Below are 18,857 nucleotides of genomic sequence, written 5' to 3' on the forward strand. Positions count from 1 at the left end.
CTTTTGTGGATTTCTCATGTAAATGTGCATTTTCATCCTTTTTTCACTCGAGAGAATGGGCTAAGGTAACGATCCGTATTCTTTGCTTCCCATTGAATTTTTTTGGGGAAAGATGGCATCAAATGATTCGGCATGACAATTAGGCACTCAAGTAGTGATTGGAAATCGATTGAAAATCGAGTGCAACTAGTGTCACCATATTGTTTCGGGTAGTATCTCTCAATTGAAGCATTATTTAGTACAAACTGTTAAAATGTAATCCTTAATGTACGTATATATTCGTATATATATAGAGATACATATACATATATACTATGTATACATATCTCTCTCTATATATATAAATATATATATATATCTATTTTCTCTTAATTACCTGAAAAGGGTATTTATGTAATTTTCTATTTTACGCATATTTCACTTGGAATATGATTGTATTTTTTATTCTTTTTATTTTTTTTTCTTTCCTTTTCTCTTAATTACCTGAAAAGGTTAGAGTCGTTTCCTCCACAGTCCTTGGCTCCATCCTCTGGTGTGTCTCGCTACCGAAACCCTCCCGTAGTATACACTCACAGGATACCACCTACCTCCATGCCCCCAAACTCTCATTCTCCTGAGGTAAGTATCTCTGAGCATACTGATGTTTCTGCTCTTGATGATGACCTTCATATTGCCCTGCGCAAGGGAAAGAGACAGTGCACTCTTCATCCAATTTCTCAGTTTGTTTCAGAAGTTAATCTTGGGACATCTATGAAAAATTTTATTTTGGCTTTGTCTGCCTCCTCCGTTCCACTTCATCACAGTCAAGCTCTACTCGACCCGAAATGGATGCAGGCTATGTGGGATGGGATGGATGCCCTTGTGAAATTGTCTATGATGAGACAATACGCATACAAGCATAAATACTTTATAAAAGAAGTGCACAAAAGCACTCTCACAACACTTGAACAAAATACGCAAAAAGTGTAAAAATAATGAACATGCAATAATGCATGTATTTTATAGAAGGAGCAAATGTTTGAGACTCTCAAGCTTAAAGATTTACAAGGGGGAACACCCCTATTTATACAAAATGAAAAGAGTGCAAAGGGGGGCTCCCAAAGGAGTCGTTGGGGGATTTGTGACCGTTGGGGGGCCCCAACGACTCTATTGGGGGACCCCCAATGCACTTTATGAAAAAATATTAAAAACAAAAAACAAAAAATAAAGAAATGTAAAATACAAAAATAAATTACAACATATTCCAAAATGGAATATGCGCAAGATTACAAGAATACCCTTTTAGGGTAAGAAAATAAAAATATGAATAAATATATATATTTATATATGTAGAGATACATATACATATAATATATTATATGTATATGTATCTCTAAGTATATAACTATATATATTTATACTTACAACATGTTTTTGGAGATACATTTTAACAGCCCTATGCTCTCGGGACACTTAGGACTTGATTGATCCTCCTACTGATGCAGATATTGTTGGCTGCAAATGGGTATATACCATTAAGTATAACTCAGATGAGTCACTTGAACGGTACAAAGCCCGGTTGGTTGCAAAAGGCTATACTCAGACATATGGTGTTGACTTTTTTGAAACATTTTCCCCAGTTGCTTGCCTTGGCACTATTTGTCTCATTCTTTCTGTTGCTGTGAACTATGGTTGGCCCTTGTCTCAGTTGGATGTCAAGAATGACTTTTTGTATGGGGATTTGCATGAAACAGTCTACATGCAACAACCCCCAGGTTTTGAGGTTCAGGGGGGAGTGTCAGAAGGTGTGCAAGTTGAAGAAGGCTATTTATGGCCTGAAGCAGAGCCCTCGGGCATGGTTTCACAAATTATTTGAGGTTATGTCGTGTTTTGGATTTGTCAGGTCAGCTTCAGACCACTCCTTGTTTATTAAGAAAACTAGTGTTGGAATTGTTCTTATGGTGGTATATGTCGATGGCATCATATTGACAGGGAGCAGTGCCCAAGATATTTCTGCAACAAAAGATCATCTTCTGAAACATTTTGTTACTAAAGATCTTGGTTCCCTCCGATATTTTCTTGGGATCGAGGTGGCAAGAAACAAAGAGGGCCTAGTTTTGTCACAAAGAAAGTATGTTTTGGATTTATTAAAAGAGACTAGAATGCTAGGAGTGAAGCCAGCTAGTATTCCGATGGATCCCAAAACTCATATGTTCGAGGAGAAGTCTGAATATGTGGATATTACGAGTTTCAGATCCTTGGTGGGTAAGTTGTTATTACGAGTTACTAGACCTGACATTTAATTAGCCGTGAGTAAAATCAGTCAATTCATGGATAAACCTACCAAAGTTCACTGGGATGCAGCTATGATGGTTCTTAGGTACTTAAAGTCATCTCCTGGTAAAAGACTGTTGTTTAAACAAAATTCCCCTTTAGACGTTGTTGCTTACACTGACGCAGATTATGCGGGGTCTATTGAAGATAGAAAGTCAACAACGGGATTTTGTGTTTTTGTGTGAGGAAATCTTGTTACCTGGAGGAGTAAGAAACAAACTGTTGTAGCCAGGTCGAGTATTGAATCGGAATACCGAACTATGGCTCAGACAGCAGCTGAAATTATGTGGGTAAAATCAGTTTTGACCGACCTTCAGGTGAAAGTATCCCTACCTATGACGATGGTGTGTGACAATAAGGCTGCTACATATATTGCCAACAACCCAATTTTTCATGAAAGGACCAAACATATTGAAGTTGACTGTCACTACGTACGTGACTTGGTTCAGGCTGGTTATATTTGCACAGATCATGTATCCTCCGAAGATCAAGTAGTTGATGTCTTCACCAAGGCTCTAGCGAGGCCTAGTTTCGCTCAATGTTGTGACAAGCTGAGCATGATTGATATCTATGCTCCAGCTTGAGGGGGAGTGTTAAGATTAGTCGACCATCTGAAGCTTCTTTTATTCTTAAAGTTTTTTTTTTAGTATTTTATATATAATGAGGGACCCATATGTAATTTTCTTTTTAGGCTAACCTCTATTTAAACTAGAGGAGATTAGCCCTAATGGATTAACAACTCTCTCTCTCTCTCTCTCTCTCTCTCTCTCTCTCTCTCTCTCTCTCTCTCTCTCTCTCTCTTTGTTCCTATATGCTCTATTAAAGTTTCAACAATTACTAAGTTCCGCAAGGCTAATGAAGCATGGTTTATTATGAAAAGTATGTATAAACAAAAAGACCTTGCAAGGCAATTCTTTATACAAGAAAAAATGTGTACTATCAAACAAGAGGACATGAGTGTCCGTGATTACTTTAGTACTCTTATTCCTTTATGGGATGAATTATCTCTTCTTGAACCCAAGTGGGTTGCTAGTGAAGATGTTGAACTAAGAAGGGAGCAAATGAAAAAAGAACACTTTTTTCAATTCTTACATGGGCTTAGGCCCAAATATGAACAAGTTAGATCTTCTCTTCTTCATAGATCTAAGCCCCTTCCCTTAAAAGATGTTGTCAAAATATGTCAAGAAAAGACCCGTCTTGGTATGATAAAAGGAGGAGATGAAGTATTGGTCGTGTCCAAAGTCGGCAATCATGTGAAAACTGATAAGCCTCTACACCTTAGGAGGCAAAATAGCTATAATAGTGGCTAAAAGAAGGTTATTTGTCATCATTGTCATGAATCGGGTCATATACGACCCAATTGTCCCAAGTTATATGACACTCCAAGAACAAAATAGCTTTCGTTGAAGAAACCACACCAAGGAAGGAAGAACCAATCAAAGGAAGAGATTCATTTTCACTTGCTCAATTATTAGAGGCACTTCAACTGTTATTCAAATCTCCATGTACATCGGGTGTCACAATAGCTTTCCTGAATGGGGCATTTCAGTCTTTTCACATGTAATTATAGTTGTTTATTAAAAACATTTATATTTTTCTTTTTCTTATTTTTATTCTTTTCTTCTTCTTTTTTCCATGCCATTGGAGGCCCCACTCCATAGATTCGTTGGGGCCCCAACGGTCATAAATATGACCTTTGGAAGCTCCCCAACATCTCTATGAAGGGAGCTCCCAATGGTCTCCCTCATGGCTTATTGTATATAAATAGGGGAGGTGTTCCCCCTATATTTAACTATGCTTTTCAAGCATATTATGAATAACATACTATTTTTTTACTTGTTGGTGTTGCCCTTTGTTGGCTCTTTGTATTGTCCTATAGTGGATTTTTGTTGATGCACTTTTGTGCTTGTACTATGTCTTTTGTAATTGTCCACTTTTGGACTTATATGTGCTTTTGTACTTTGTTCTTCTAATTCCGCATTCTTCATTACAATATTATTTATATTAGTTGATGTTTGATGACGTCTTATACAACTCAAAGAGACATAAATGCTTCACATGTGATTTTATGGTTGTATTTTATGCAATTCATCATTGTTTCATTTGTTATGGTTTTTTTATATTTTTGGCTAACTTTTTTCTGATTTTCTTGATTTTTTGGATTTTTTAATAAAAAATATGATTTTTTAATAAAAAATATGATTTTTTACGATACGCTATGATATGTATTTAACTTTGCGCCCGATCGATATAGGTAATGATACGCTACTTACAACCTTGATATAAACCAGAGTTACCGAAAGCTTTTTTAGATAGGTGGGAAGTCCGCTTCTTAGAAACTCACTTCGGAAGCGCGATACACATCGCTTCCAAAACTTGATGAGAATATTGATTCCCCTATGCTTTCCACACACTTCATCTACTCTTCTTATATGTTCTCTACCTCTATTTTTTTGTTTTTTATGTGTTTTTTCTCACACTTCCATATGCTTTCTCTAAATTGGCAGTCATCATTTTTAGAATACTAGCTTTTATTTTAGTTTTTATTTGTGTACCATTTTTACTCCCATTCAATTCTTATATTGTTTTTTTATTTCTTGTTTCCCGCTTCCTATACAATTTAAACTGCACCGCTTCTCGCTTCATGCATCGTTTCTCATTCCAGCTTCCTAGTCTGCCAACCTTGATATAAACATAGTTTGGTCTTTTCTATAGTCAAATGCCAAATATACTCACGAAGTTTTTGTTCGTCAAAAATATTGAGAATTTTCCCAAAACCTTAAAGTTTTACTTGTGCAAGACGCAACCTATTCGAATAAAACAGGGCACCAACAATAATTCATATCTTAGTTGTCATAGGCGCTAGGTGGAGCCTAGGCAATGAGCCCCTAAAAAGGTCTAAGCAGGGCCTAGGCGGTACCCCGAATAAAAAAAATTTTAAAAACATAAAATCAACAATAAGCGATAGACAAATAATGTTGTTGAACATTGTAAAGCAATTATATAAAATAACCTTAACTTGCTCAAACAAATTAAGAATAAATTAACAATTGAATAAACAAACAATACAACTAACAATGTGAAGAACAATACACAAAAAATAAAATCATGTATACAAAAAAATTAACAACAATAGACATAATACAAGCAATAGACAAATAAGGTATTCTTCTTCTTCTTCTTCTCAACAATAGACATAATACACAAGCAATAGACAAATAATGTCTTCTTCTCAACAATAGACATAAGCTATGTCACATGGGTGCGGGTGCGGGTGCGGGTGCGGGTGCGGGTGCGGGTGCGGGTGCGGGGATTCGGCACTTCCAAAAAACCCGGGTGCGGGGGTGCGGCAGGGGCAAAAATGTAAATATATATATATATAGGGGAGAGAGAAAATCCTTTACAAAAAAAAGGATTTGAAAAGGCAGGAGCTGGCAGCAGCTGACAGGAGCTGTCAGCAGAGAAAATCCTTTACGAAAAAAAGGATTTGAAAAGGCAGGAGCTATCAGCAGCTGTCAGCAGAATTTTTTTTTTAAAAAAATTGCAGCCCATTTCATAGGGAAAATTTAAAAAAAAATGGAACTAAATGATCATGGGTGCGATCAACGCACCCAGGATCGGGTTGGCCGCACCCGCACCCGCGTCGAGTCACGTCGACGCGGGTGCAGCACCCTGCTAGCCGAATCCCTGTGACATAGGACATAAGACAAGCAATGGACAAATAGCATGTCTTCTACTTCTTCTTCTCCTCCTCAAAGAAGAAAACAAATGATGTCTTCAAAAAAAATCTTCAAAAAAATTATAAAAAAAAAGGCTAGGCGGCCCGCAGCCCAGGCGGTAATATAGGGCCCCACCGCCCAAACCTGGTCCCCCAGACGGTGGGGCTGCGCCTAGGCGCTTCCTTTGACAACTAAGATACATATGGGTCTGTCTTGTGGGCCAAAGATAAATCCATCCTCACCAAACGGCTATTTACAAAAGCAGTCGTCCAACAAACTGTGGCGAAAGGTTTGACCAAGTTGGTTATGATGTGGAATTTACCAAAACACCTTTTACTCTTTTATTGTTCCTACTTTTTTACCTCAACACACATTCACCGCCTCACAGGTAATGCACATTTCTCCTATTGTTGTGCATCTTGTTTATCTTCACCCTTTACCCTCAGTCTCTACCATTCCTCTTCGTCTTCACCAGATTCATCATCGTCAACCTCTGAGATGCATTATCATCTTTTCCCTAATGTTATGCACTGATATCATCCACATCAATCTTCATGCTCACTCTCCACCATTCCTCTTCATCTTCAACCTCTAAGAAGCATCATTATTTTTTTGTTCAACCTTGAGCCCAACAAACATGATAGGTTTGATCTCCTCATGTATTTTCGCCTTAACCATAACCCTATCTCCCTCTCTCGTCACTTGGGTTTTAAATTTAGCCCTAGGTTTTCTTTGTTCTCTTCATATATTTTTATCGGTTTTTAGGGGATTTGCAGGGAGACAGAGGTGAAGCACATGGAAGGAGCAGACTAGATTCATGATTCATTGGCTTCAATTGCTGCGAGCCACTCTCTAGGTTGATGCATGTTGCAGCAAAGCATGATGTTGTGGTGTAATGTTTACTATTTCGGTTGGGCATGATAGGTTCTTGGCTGTACAGGCAAATGTTGGTTTTAATGTATCTAGGTTGGAGCGGAATCAAAGCCAATGAGTGGGGCTGAACCTCAATGACCATCAGAAGATCAGGTATAATTTTCAGGCTTCTCTCACCAGGGTGCAGCTGGATCAAAATACAGGAAGGCCTTGATACTTTCATGGAAAACAGGACCAGGTCCTTCACAACCTACATGTCTAGATCACCATGGTCATTCTTTTAAGTTAGCCATTTAGATATTATGGTTGTTTCATTCATACCACTTTTTTTTCTATGGTAGACCTTCAAATCTTAATGCTTATTTTGTTTAGCCAGAAAAAAGAGCATGACTTGAAATGATTTTTTTAAACAATTCTATGATCTAAACTAGCTTGGACCTTCCACCCATTTTTAGCTAATTTGAGTATTAAAATATTAATCTTAAAAAACTAAGGCATCAACTCTAATGGAGTCTGTGCATTAGCTTGCCCATAAAAAACCAAACTCCACTAAACGAAACTTAAATTGGACCACTAGGACAGGTTTTCCTATAGCTCTAGCATGTACATTTTTCCCCACCAGACAATCAACTGATGAAAAAGCCATATTAGAATTTACAAAACTAGCTTTTCCACATTCGTCCTTAGTTTTTTAGACCAAGTCCATATTCATCCCCAGCCTTTTCCAGAAACATCCTTTATATTATTACTTTTTTCAAAACAATCCTTGGGGGTAGATTTGTCATTTCACTAAGGATAGGGATGTAAACAAGTCAGGTTCCATTCGGATGTGGGCATTACCAAGTCCAACTAATCGGATATGTCCTAATAAGAGTCTAGATTCAGATTCGGATACGAACAAGAAATAACTTGAAACCGAATGTGAGTCCAACTGTGAATTAAATATCTGAATCCAACCCAAGTCCACTTAAATATGCGATTTGGGTCAGATCCATTGTTAGTATCTATAAAAAGATCATTCCACAGTTTAATACAAGCATTAAATTGTTGAGGTGATCGGTTGCCAATATCAAGAGGTGTTAATGTGGGCAAGGTTCTGCATTTGAGTCTTGTATTTTTCTTTTTAAAAACATATTGTAACTAATGAGAATCTGATCGGAACCTGCTAAGAAACTGAGTTCGAATTCGAATCTGATCAGATGTTATTATGAAAAAACAAAACTGACCTGATTTCCTAATTGGTTCAGTTTTCTAAACAAACACGAATAATCGGGTACAGGTCAGTTGGATATCCCACCCAAAACCGAACCGTTGACATCCCTACCCAAGGAAGACAGCTTCTGTCAGCTAATGTGATGAGGGTTAACCCCAAGGACGATTCAACCATAGTTAATAAAAAGAAATGTTTTCATAATTAGCTACAAGGCAAGGATGAGTTTGTTTTGGGCACATAAGATAGGGGACAAATATGGCAAATACCCATAGACATCAAAAGAGCTCGTTAATTAGCTAATTTAGAGGAATACCTTGCACCTTCATTCTACCAATAGTTTTCTTCGGTTTTGGTGCAGCTCCTTCAGGTCCGATATCAGCAGACCGTTTGGCCAACAGCTCCTCCTCTGATTGTAACAGGATCTGTTGTAGTCTATAATGAATACAAAAAGCAGAATAAATCAACATCAGCATAAAATAGAATGTGCAACTGGCATGTTAAAGTCATCAAAGCTGGCCTGGCCTATGCCGGCTTATTGCCCATATGCCTGAGAAAGGCCTACATTCCACAAAGCAAGAAAACAAAAATCACATTTAAGAAAAAGGAAAAAAGTTGGACAAGTAAACAAAAATAGAAAGAAGAGGACATGTCAGTAACACTGGAATGAGTGCAGAAAATACCGGCAAATCCACATTTGTGGAATCTTGTGTCGATGAATCCACATTTGTGAAATCTTACCCCGATGTATACATTTATAGATCCACATAGAATAATAAGTAGAAAATATCAAAGTAGAAAAAGCAGCATAAAGAAGAAATAACCCTCAAGTTGCTGAAAGTTGTCACTTTAGAAAGATTTAAGCTGCATAATACAGCTGCAAGTGCAATTGGCAGCAGATAATTAGCTTTTGACGGGATTTTGAAGAATCTCTTTTGGCATCCAAATCCCACACTGCATTAACTTTTTTCAATTAAAAATAGGATGGTTTTGAAGGGTCTACAAGGGATTTAGCATTTATCGTGAAACTATCAAATTCAGAGGCCATCCATGAACTATCATACACACATCCTACAGCAGATGTCAACTGTAAATTTTCACAGCCTATGGGAAAAAGATCAATCCAGTAATAGTGATGTACAAACCTTGTCGTTGAGGGGCCAATTGAATTGGCAAAACACAGCTTCAGTGAGACGACCGCTGTGTAGGGCCCACACACATATGCGCTGTTAAAATGTAAAATGTAACATATATAATAATATTATTATATTATATTTTTTATTTTCCTTGTCTTTTCTTTTTTTTTGTTATCTAGTACATTTAGAACTAGATATTATAATCTAGTCAAGTCCCAACTAGGACTTGACTAGAATATAGTCGTTGGACCTAGTCCAACGGCTATAATGACTCTCAAGGAGAGCTCTACCTTCACTCCTCTCCCTCTTGTATAAATAGGGGTGATCCCCCTCCATTGTAATTCATTGCTTTTTAAGCATTTCTTGTGAAAAATAAAGAATTATTATTTTTATTGTTCTTCCATTTATACTCTTTTGCTGATGATATTGTTTTGATTGATGAGTCTAGAGCTGGGGTTAATGCTAAGTTAGAATTATGGAGACAGACATTGGAAGCTAGAGGTTTTAAGTTGAGTAAGAGTAAGACTGAATATATGGAATGTCGGTTTAGTAAGCAACGAAGTAGTGATGGGAGTGTAGTGAAGCTTGGTGAGCAAGATATACCGGTGAATGATTATTTCAAATATTTGGGATCCATCATTCAAAAGTATGGAGAAATTGATGGAGATGTAAATCATAGGATAAAGGTTGGGTGGATGAAATGGAAAAGTGCTACTGGAGTGCTGTGCGATCGTAGAATGCCATTGCGGTTGAAGGGAAAGTTTTATAGGACGACTATTAGACCCGCTTTACTATATGGTACGGAATGTTGGGCTGCCAAGAGACATCATATTCAAAAAATGAGTGTAGCTGAGATGCGGATGCTTAGATGGATGTGTGGAAATACAATAAAAGATAAGATTCGGAACGAAGAGATACGTAAGAAGGTAGGTGTTGCACCCATTGAAAATAAGATGCGAGAGAATCGTTTACGGTGGTTTGGACATATTCGGCGAAGGCCTAATGATGCTCCAGTTAAAAGGTTGGAGAAATGGGAAAATATATTAGTTAAAAGAGGTCGGGGTAGGCCTAGGAAGACTTGGATGGAGATGATAGGAAAGGATATGAATGCTTTGAACCTCACCGAGGACATGGCGTTGGATAGAAATGATTGGAGGAAAAGGATTCATGTGGAAGACCCAAAATGAATTTCTTTTTTGGTTCATATCGCTGACCCCAATTGTTTTGGGATGAAGGCGTAGTTGTTGTTGTTGTTTGTTGTTGTTGTTTCCATTTATACTCTTTTATGGGTTGTGTTTAAGGTGTCTCCAATAGACACTCTTTGAGAGTTTCTAGTGCTTTTGTGGAAGGCCACAATTTCATTACATGCGCAACCACGCAAACACAGGGCACACGGATGTTGTTTTTGTAATGAAGTATGCGGAATTACAAGAACAAAACACATACAAGTCCAAGAGTGGACAAAACAAGTCCACTATGGGACAACACAAAGAGCCAGCACAAAAGTGCATAAGCACAAGTCCACTATGAGACAACACAAAGAGCCAAACAAGTAAAAGAATATGCACTTTTATTGATAAAATGCTTTGAAAAGCATTGAACAATAAGGAGAGGCACATCCCCTATTTATACACAAAACAAAGAAGGGGAGACCATTGGGAGCTCCCCACGTAGAGTCGTTGGGGCCCCAACGGTCATAGCTCCCATCAATCATATTTATGACCGTTGGAGCCCCAACGACTCTATGGGTGAGAGCCCCAATGGCTTGGTACAAAACTAAAATAATAATAAATAAATAAAACAATAACTAAACAGTTATTATTATTATTACAAGTAAAAAGACAAAAATGCCCCTATAAGGCATTAACTATTGCAAAACCGAGAACATATAAAATATATGAATATGTATATATACATACATATATTTTAACACCGTTTCTCAAACTTGCGATATTGTACCCACCATTATAGCTATTTTGCCACCCAAAGTATTGAGGCTTGTAAGTTTTCACATGATTGTGGGGTTTGGATACGGCCAACACTTCAGCCCCCCTTTTTTATCATGCCAAAACGAGTTTCTTCTTGGCATATTTTGGCAACGGCATTTTCCAAAGGAATAGGCTTAGATCTATGAAGGAGAGAAGATCTAACTTGTTCATATTCGGGTCTAAGACCGTATAAAAATTTAAAAAAATTATTTTTTTTTCATTTGTTCTTTTTAGTTCAACATCTTCACTAGCAACCCACTTGGGTTCAAGAAGAGACAATTCATCCCATAAGGGACCAAGAATACTAAAGTAATCAGGGACACTCATGTCCCCTTATTTAATGGTACATATTTTTTCTTGTAGAGAAAAATGCCTAGCAAAGCCTTTTTTAGTATACATATCTTTCATAAAAAACCATGCCTCATTTGCCTTGCAAAACCTAGCAATGTTGGCACATATTTTTAGCTCAACATTGTTAATAAACCATGCAAAAAATTGTGCATGTTTGCTTTCCCAATCTACTATCTTGGATTGATGATCTTCAATGGCTTTAGTGCGAGCATTTTCTTCCAAAGCTTTTTCTTGACCTCCTTCCAACTTAGTGAGTTTGAGTAAAGGTTACGGAATAGAGCCCATCACATATCCCCAAAGCTTCTTGCCTTTGAGGATATTTTCTATCTTTTGTTCATTCTTCATATTTGGCTATATAGAAGAAGGAAGAAGGATGATGAAAGAACACAAAAGAGTCCCTCAACTAAAGATACCTCAAGCACCATGATCCCAAGAATCACGATCTTTCAATAGCCACCTTCCAAAGGACCAAGAATACTATGGCTCTGATACCATGTAATGAAATATGCACAATTACAAGAACAATGTGCAAAAGCACATACAAGTCCAAGAGTGGACAAAACAAGGCAAGATACAAGCACAAAAGTGCATAAGTGAAAGTTCACTATGGGACAGCACAAAGAGCCAACAAAGGGCTAGGAAAACAAGTAAAATAATAGGTACTTTTATTGATAAGATGCTTTGGAAAGCACTGAACAATAAGGGGAGGCACATCCCCTATTTATACACAAAACAAAGAAGGGGCAGTCATTGGGAGCTCCCCGCATAAAGTTATTTGGGAGCTCCCAAAGGTCATATTTATGCATGTTAGGGCCTCAATGGCTCTATGGGTGGGAGACCCAATGGCTTGGTACAAAACTAAAATAAAAGAAAAAATATTAAAAATTAAACAATAATTGTTTCTAATAAACAATTATTATTATTATTATTACTATTACAAGTGAAAAGACAAAAATGCCCCTATAGGGCATTAACTATTACAAAATTGAGAACATATAAAATATATGAATATGTATATATATACATATATATATGAAAAGACGTCATCTACGACTGAGGATCCAGACCCAATTCGTTTTATTTAAACACATGCTCATTAATGACATGTTGTAATTTTAACATATCATGTAATGGGTATTTTTGTACCTTAATTATTATATCTATATATACTTAATGAGAAGCAAAACCGCAGACCCTGATTTGGGTATTCTTCTGCAGCCATCAGAGTGTCTCTCTCCTCTCTAACCATTTTCTCACATGGTATCAAAGCAGGGCGTATTCTGAAGATCTGATTGTTCTTATGAGCCTCTCCAACGTCTTCCAAGGTATTTCTCAAATCTGATCCTACCTATTCTTCTTTTCTTTATTCTTTCCGAATCCTTTTTAAGCCAACGTATTTACCTCCAACGTATTTTCCTATTTCTAAAATCTGCATCAGATCTCTCTCTTTATTCTCTTTATTCTCTTTATTCTCCTTATTCTTCTATTCTCCAACGTATTCTTCTATTTCCTATTTTGATCTTTTGCGTGATTTCACAAGTTGATATCAAATCCATATTGTTCCTCTTTTTCTTCATATTCAAATCTGAGTAAAATCTCAGATCTCTTTCTTCTTGGATTTCTTTTCTTCTATTCTTCTTTGCATTTTTCGAAAAGAAAAACATGTTACATTCAAATAACGTGTTTTTGTTTTGCATTTTATTGACTGGTCTTTATTCAGATCAGTTTACTGCATAACCTAGGTTTCAGTCTCGGGTCTGCTGTAAAAAAAAATGAAGACAGCCGAGTTATCTGAAATTACATATTGGTTCTGATTTTTTTTTCTAAATTTTGTTTGTTAGTCTTTTACTCATTTGTTCTACTCCACTCTTGTTTCTAATTTTATCTTGCTTTCGCTTTCAATCGCCTATGGATTCTTTATCTTCTCCTCAATTTGGCCTTTCTTCCAACTTTCTTAGCCAACTTGTATCTGAAAAACTGAACAATTCTAATTTTCTCACCTGGAAAAGACAAATCATCTCATTCATAAGAAGTCGGGATCTTTCTGGACATCTAGATAGCTCTGTTTCTGTTCCTCAAGAGTTCATATCACAACATGGCAAGACTGCGGACAGAGTTCATATCACAACATGGCAAGACTGCGGAAGGTGACACTTCCATTACTTTTGTTAGAAATCTAGAGTATATATCCTGGATGAAGCGAGATCAGGCTTTGGTTGCCTACATCACTTTCACCCTGTCACAGGAGGTGCTTGTGGCAATCCCAGATGACTGCACAACTATGCAGTTATGGCATCGTCTTGTTCAGACGAATTATCAAGTTTCTCAGGCTAGAGTTTTATTTTTAAAGAAAGAATTTCAAATGCTGAGAAAGGACTCCATGACTGTCATGGAGTACTTAAACAAAATGAAAACTATCACGGGTCAATGGGCCATCGTGGGTTGCGCGGTCAGTGACAAAGATATGGTGCAACAAACTTTGAGCGGGTTGGGACTCGATTATCATATGATGGTTACTTCCTTACTGTATTTGCCAGACTTACCTACATTTGAAGACCTTCGTGCTAAGCTCTTACAATATGAGATGACTTTGAAGGGATTCCCTGAAGGTAATCACAACCCCATTGGAGCACACGACGTTCTTGCCATAGGAGTTACCTATGGTCGAAGACGTGGCAAGTATGAATCTCGAGAAGGGGGAGGTCAAGAGAGGAATGGACAAGAAGCTCGTGGAATATTACCTACTCCCAGTATGCCTCCTAATCTGCAAAAGCAAAGGACAATACCTACTTGCTTTCTCTGGAACAAAAGGGAGCACATAAAGGCAAATTGCTGGTTTAACCCGCAAAATAGAGGAAAGCAATTAGAGACAAGAAAGGGAACAGATACATTGAAGAATACTGGAGAAGTCAAAGAGTTGTTATTATCTGTCCTGGCTGAATTGAATATCAAACAGAATGATCAAGGCACTTGGTATGTTGATTCTGGTGCAGCCACTCATGTCACTGGTGATGTTGGTAAGCTCCTAAATCTTGTTCCTTATGTTGGTAGAAATAGTATAGTCACTGGAGATGGGTCTCACCACCATATTTCTCACATTGAAAATTATGTAATTCCTATGTCTAACTCTTCTCTTGCTCTTTCAAATGTCATTCATGCTCCTAATATCAAGAAAAATATTGTTTCTGTCTCTAAGCTTGTAGATGACATTAATGCTTCAGCTGAGTTAAATCCTTTTTTGTTCGTGTTAAGGACCTTCACACGAGGGAAACGTTCGCTGAAGAAAAACGTCAAGGGAATATGTACGTGTTTCAAGAGAATCCTTCCTCACGTGTTCAGCCTGTTGACTCCATCTTAAAGCTCACATCATCATCTTCAGTTCCTCCTGACAGTGTTCTTAATCTTTCTAAATGTATTGAGCTGAATCTTTGGCATGGTCGTCTGGGTCATTGTAGTAGTTGTTTTATTGATATGCTTGTTTCAAATAGTCTTATTCCCAAGTCAAGTCTGAATTTCAGTGTCAATAACAAAAAATGTTCTACTTATCTTCAGTGTAAGAGTCATGTTCTTCCTTTTCATTCCATTAATAAAAGAGCTTCAAGACCATTTGAAATTATATCTTCTGATGTTTGGGGTCCGGCTCCAGTTCCTTCCATGTCTAGCACTAGAAATTATCTCATCTTTGTTGATAGCTATTCTCGATATACATGGATCTTCTTTATGAAAAGTAAATCTGAAACCTTCAAGTTATTTCGAAATTTTCATTATTTTGTTCAAAATCGATTCTCTGAAAATATTATTTGTTTCCAATGTGATGGAGGGGTGAATTATCTTCAAATGATTTTATTAGTTTCCTCCAGACGAATAGAATAAGTAGGCAGGTGTCTTGCCCTCATACACCTCAACAGAATGGGATTACTGAACGAAAGCATCGCCATATTGTCGAGAATGTAATGAGCATGATGCATGATAGTAATCTTTCAGTTACTTTCTGGGCAGAGGTTTTTCATACTGCAATCTATGTCATAAATCAATTGCCCATGAACATCTTGGAAAACAAATCACCCTATTTCTCTTTGCATGGTGAGCATCAAAATTATCATGATTTGCGCGTATTCAGATGTGTATGTTATGTTCATGATGACAATTCAATGTGGCACAAGTTTCAAGATAGGGCCTTAAAGTGCAGATTTGTGAGGTACGCTGATGATTACAAAGGCTATAGATGTTATGATCCCGTGAGCAAGCGCATCAAAATATCCAAAAATGTGTTTGACGAATCAAATTTTGGTCATAATGCTAACACTCCTAAAATTAAAGTTTATTACCCTTGGTTGAACTCAGATCTTTTTTCTAGCATTGATGATATTTGTTCTTCTGAATGTAATCAAAGAGACGAAGGAAACGTATTTACTGTTGTGCAAAGGACTTAGGAAAGTGTGATTTCTGAACCACTATTGGCCCCCGAAAGATATAAAGGCATTGTTTACCCTCGACGTGAGAAGGAGATACCTCCCAGCTCTAATCAAGAGCATAATTCTCCTTCTGATTACATTCAATCACCTGTTCACAGAAGGTCTACCCGATCTCGACATCCTATTGATAGGTGGGTTAGTTACGAGAACTTCACGATGGATTTCAAACTCTTCTTAACCTCTTTGGGCAAGGAAGATCAACCCACAACATTTTATCAGAGATGGATTGAAGCTATGAACAAAGAAATAGAGACTCTTCAAGAATGTGGCACTTGAGATATTGTTCTCAGACCACACAATCGAAATGTGGTTGGGCCAAAGTGGGTGTATAAGATAAAGTATAAGCCAGATGGTACTATCGAGCGATACAAGGTTAGGCTGGTTGCCAAAGGCTTCACACAGGAGCAAGGACAAGAGTATGATGAGACCTTCAGTCCGGTCGTGAAAATGGGCACTATCTGCATCATACTATCATTGGTTGTTGAGCACCAGTGGACTCTCAGCAAACCGAATGTGAAAAATGTGTTTCTACATGGAACTCTGAAGGAGAAAGTATACATGAAGCAGCCCACTGGGTATGCATAAGAGAACTCTAAAGAATACGTGTGCAGGTTAAAGAGAGCTATATATAGTCTAAAGCAGGCATCTCGATCTTGGTTTGATAGTTTCTCTCTTGAAGTAGACAAATATGGCTTTAGTCGGTCTCTACTTGACCATTCTCTTTTCATATTCAAATGCAAAGATATAGTTACCCTGTTATTGATATATGTTGATGACATTATCATTACAGGTAACTCTAATGAACATATTGAATAGGTTAAAGAACTTTTGAACTATAGATTCAAGATGAAGGATCCTGGTAAACTGCGATACTTTTCTGGAGTAGAAGTTGACAGTACTCCTAAAGGCATGACACTTACTCAACATAAGTATACCGTTGATATTCTTAGTAAGGCAGGTATGACAGATTGCATGCCTCTAAGCACACCCAATGTACTTCATCAGAAACTCAGTTCCCAAGATGGAGTTTTGTACGAGGATCCTACAGGATATCGCAAGATAGTAGGAATGCTTCAGTATCTTACCTTCACTCGGCCTGACATTGTTTATTCTGCCAATCAGGTATCTCAGTTCATGCATGAACCGCATATTGGCCATATGAAAGTTGTTAAACGCATTCTTCGATATTTAAAGGAAACTATTGGAGATGGTCTTCTGTACAGAAAGAGTATGCATGGTCATCACATGCATGAACTTTTTACTTACATAGATGCAGATTGGGCAGGAGACCCAGATGAGCGTAGGTCAGTCTCAGGATACTGTATTTTCATTGGCCTAAATCTTGTCTCCTGGAGCAGTAGAAAACAAAAGGTCATAGCCAGGTCGAGCACAGAAGCTGAATATAGATCAATCGCAGCTGGTACAGCCGAAGTAACATGGATCAGACACCTGTTGACAGAAGTAGAAGAATCGATTTGTAAAAGCATTCTCTTGTGTGACAATCAAAGTGCTATCAACATGTCATTCAATCTTATCTACCATAGTCGTGCCAAGTATATTGAAATTGATCAACATTTTGTAAGACAAAAGGTCGAAGAGAAGGAAATTGAACCAAAATACGTACGGACTGCTGATCAAGTTGCTAACTTGTTTAAAAAAAGACTTATCAATGACAGATTTTGGATGTTAAAAAGCAAGTTGTTCATGGTTCAAAACCATGTACAACTTGAGGGAGGGTGAAAAGGTGTTGTCATCCACGATTGGGTCTGGATCTCAAGATCCAAACCCAATTCATTTTATTTAAACACATGCTCATTAATAGCATGTTGTAATTTTAACATATCATGTAATGGGTATTTTTGTACCCTAATTATTGTATCTGTATATACTTAATGAGAAGCAAAACAGCATACCCTGATTTGGGTATTCTTCTGCAGCCATCAGAGTGTCTCTCTCCTCTCTAACCATTTTCTCACAATATAGACATACATATATTTTAACAGTTTTGTCACCCCATGTTGTTCCACCCCTACCCATAAAATAAAGTAGGACGAAACGGAACATACACAAATAAATAAATAAATAAAATAGAGAAGCATCGGGGAGAGGGGATACCTGATGCCTCCCCCCAAATCACCCACACCTTCCCCATGGGCTCCCTCTCTCCCCCACATTGTGTCTGCTCTTCGGCATCAACTCACCAGAGCCTCCTCTCTCTCTCTCTCTCTCTCTCTCTGGCCACATCAAGGAGGTGCTCTCACTCTGATGTAGCACATCTTGAAGATCTCAAGGAGAGCATGTTGAGGACACGCTCTGGGAAAATGCACCATCAAAATCGAGTGTGAAAACCAAGTTCGCACCAAGCATGAGAGACCCAGAGGCCACCTAGAGGGTATTCGATCATAGCCAAGATGTTTTGTGAAGACTTTAAGTTTGTAATTAATGTAAAAAATTTGATTTTTTTAAGACTAGTTTTGACGATCGTTAGGATCCATTTTGCGTCATTAAAGGGTGTATATGGGGTCAGGGTAGCTTATTTTTATCATTTTGGACCTATTTTGTGATAACCTAGACCCAAGACCCTTCTAAAAGGCTTGGGCGGTCCTCAGGCGCAAAACAAGTTTAGGGAGGCCGGATCCCAGATCCCGACCTGCCCCAGCCATGACCAAAAGAAGAAGGGATGTCAACACTCCCTCTTCTTTCGTTCTTTTTCCCCCTTTTTTTTTTGCCTTACCCCCTTCTTCCCCTTGCAGACGACCACCATAGGGCGGCCGCCAATGGCCCCTATCACC

The 18,857-nt window shown here is 37.8% G+C and overlaps 1 protein-coding gene across 2 annotated transcripts in view; it reads right to left on the reverse strand.

Annotated features, from left to right (window-relative positions):
• The window catches only part of LOC149841546 (pesticidal crystal cry8Ba protein), a 66,351-nt gene that overhangs the window by 38,822 nt on the left and 8,672 nt on the right, over positions 1-18,857 (reverse strand). For both annotated transcript variants that reach the window (XM_090003900.1, XM_090003901.1), the window contains exon 7: positions 8,432-8,550. In XM_090003900.1, coding sequence (XP_089860026.1) covers positions 8,432-8,550 — 119 coding nt within the window. The remainder of the gene's footprint in view (positions 1-8,431; positions 8,551-18,857) is intronic.

This window comes from Nuphar pumila, chromosome 4 (genome assembly GCF_984573655.1).
Source record: "Nuphar pumila chromosome 4, dmNupPumi1.hap1.1, whole genome shotgun sequence".
Taxonomy (NCBI): domain Eukaryota; kingdom Viridiplantae; phylum Streptophyta; class Magnoliopsida; order Nymphaeales; family Nymphaeaceae; genus Nuphar; species Nuphar pumila.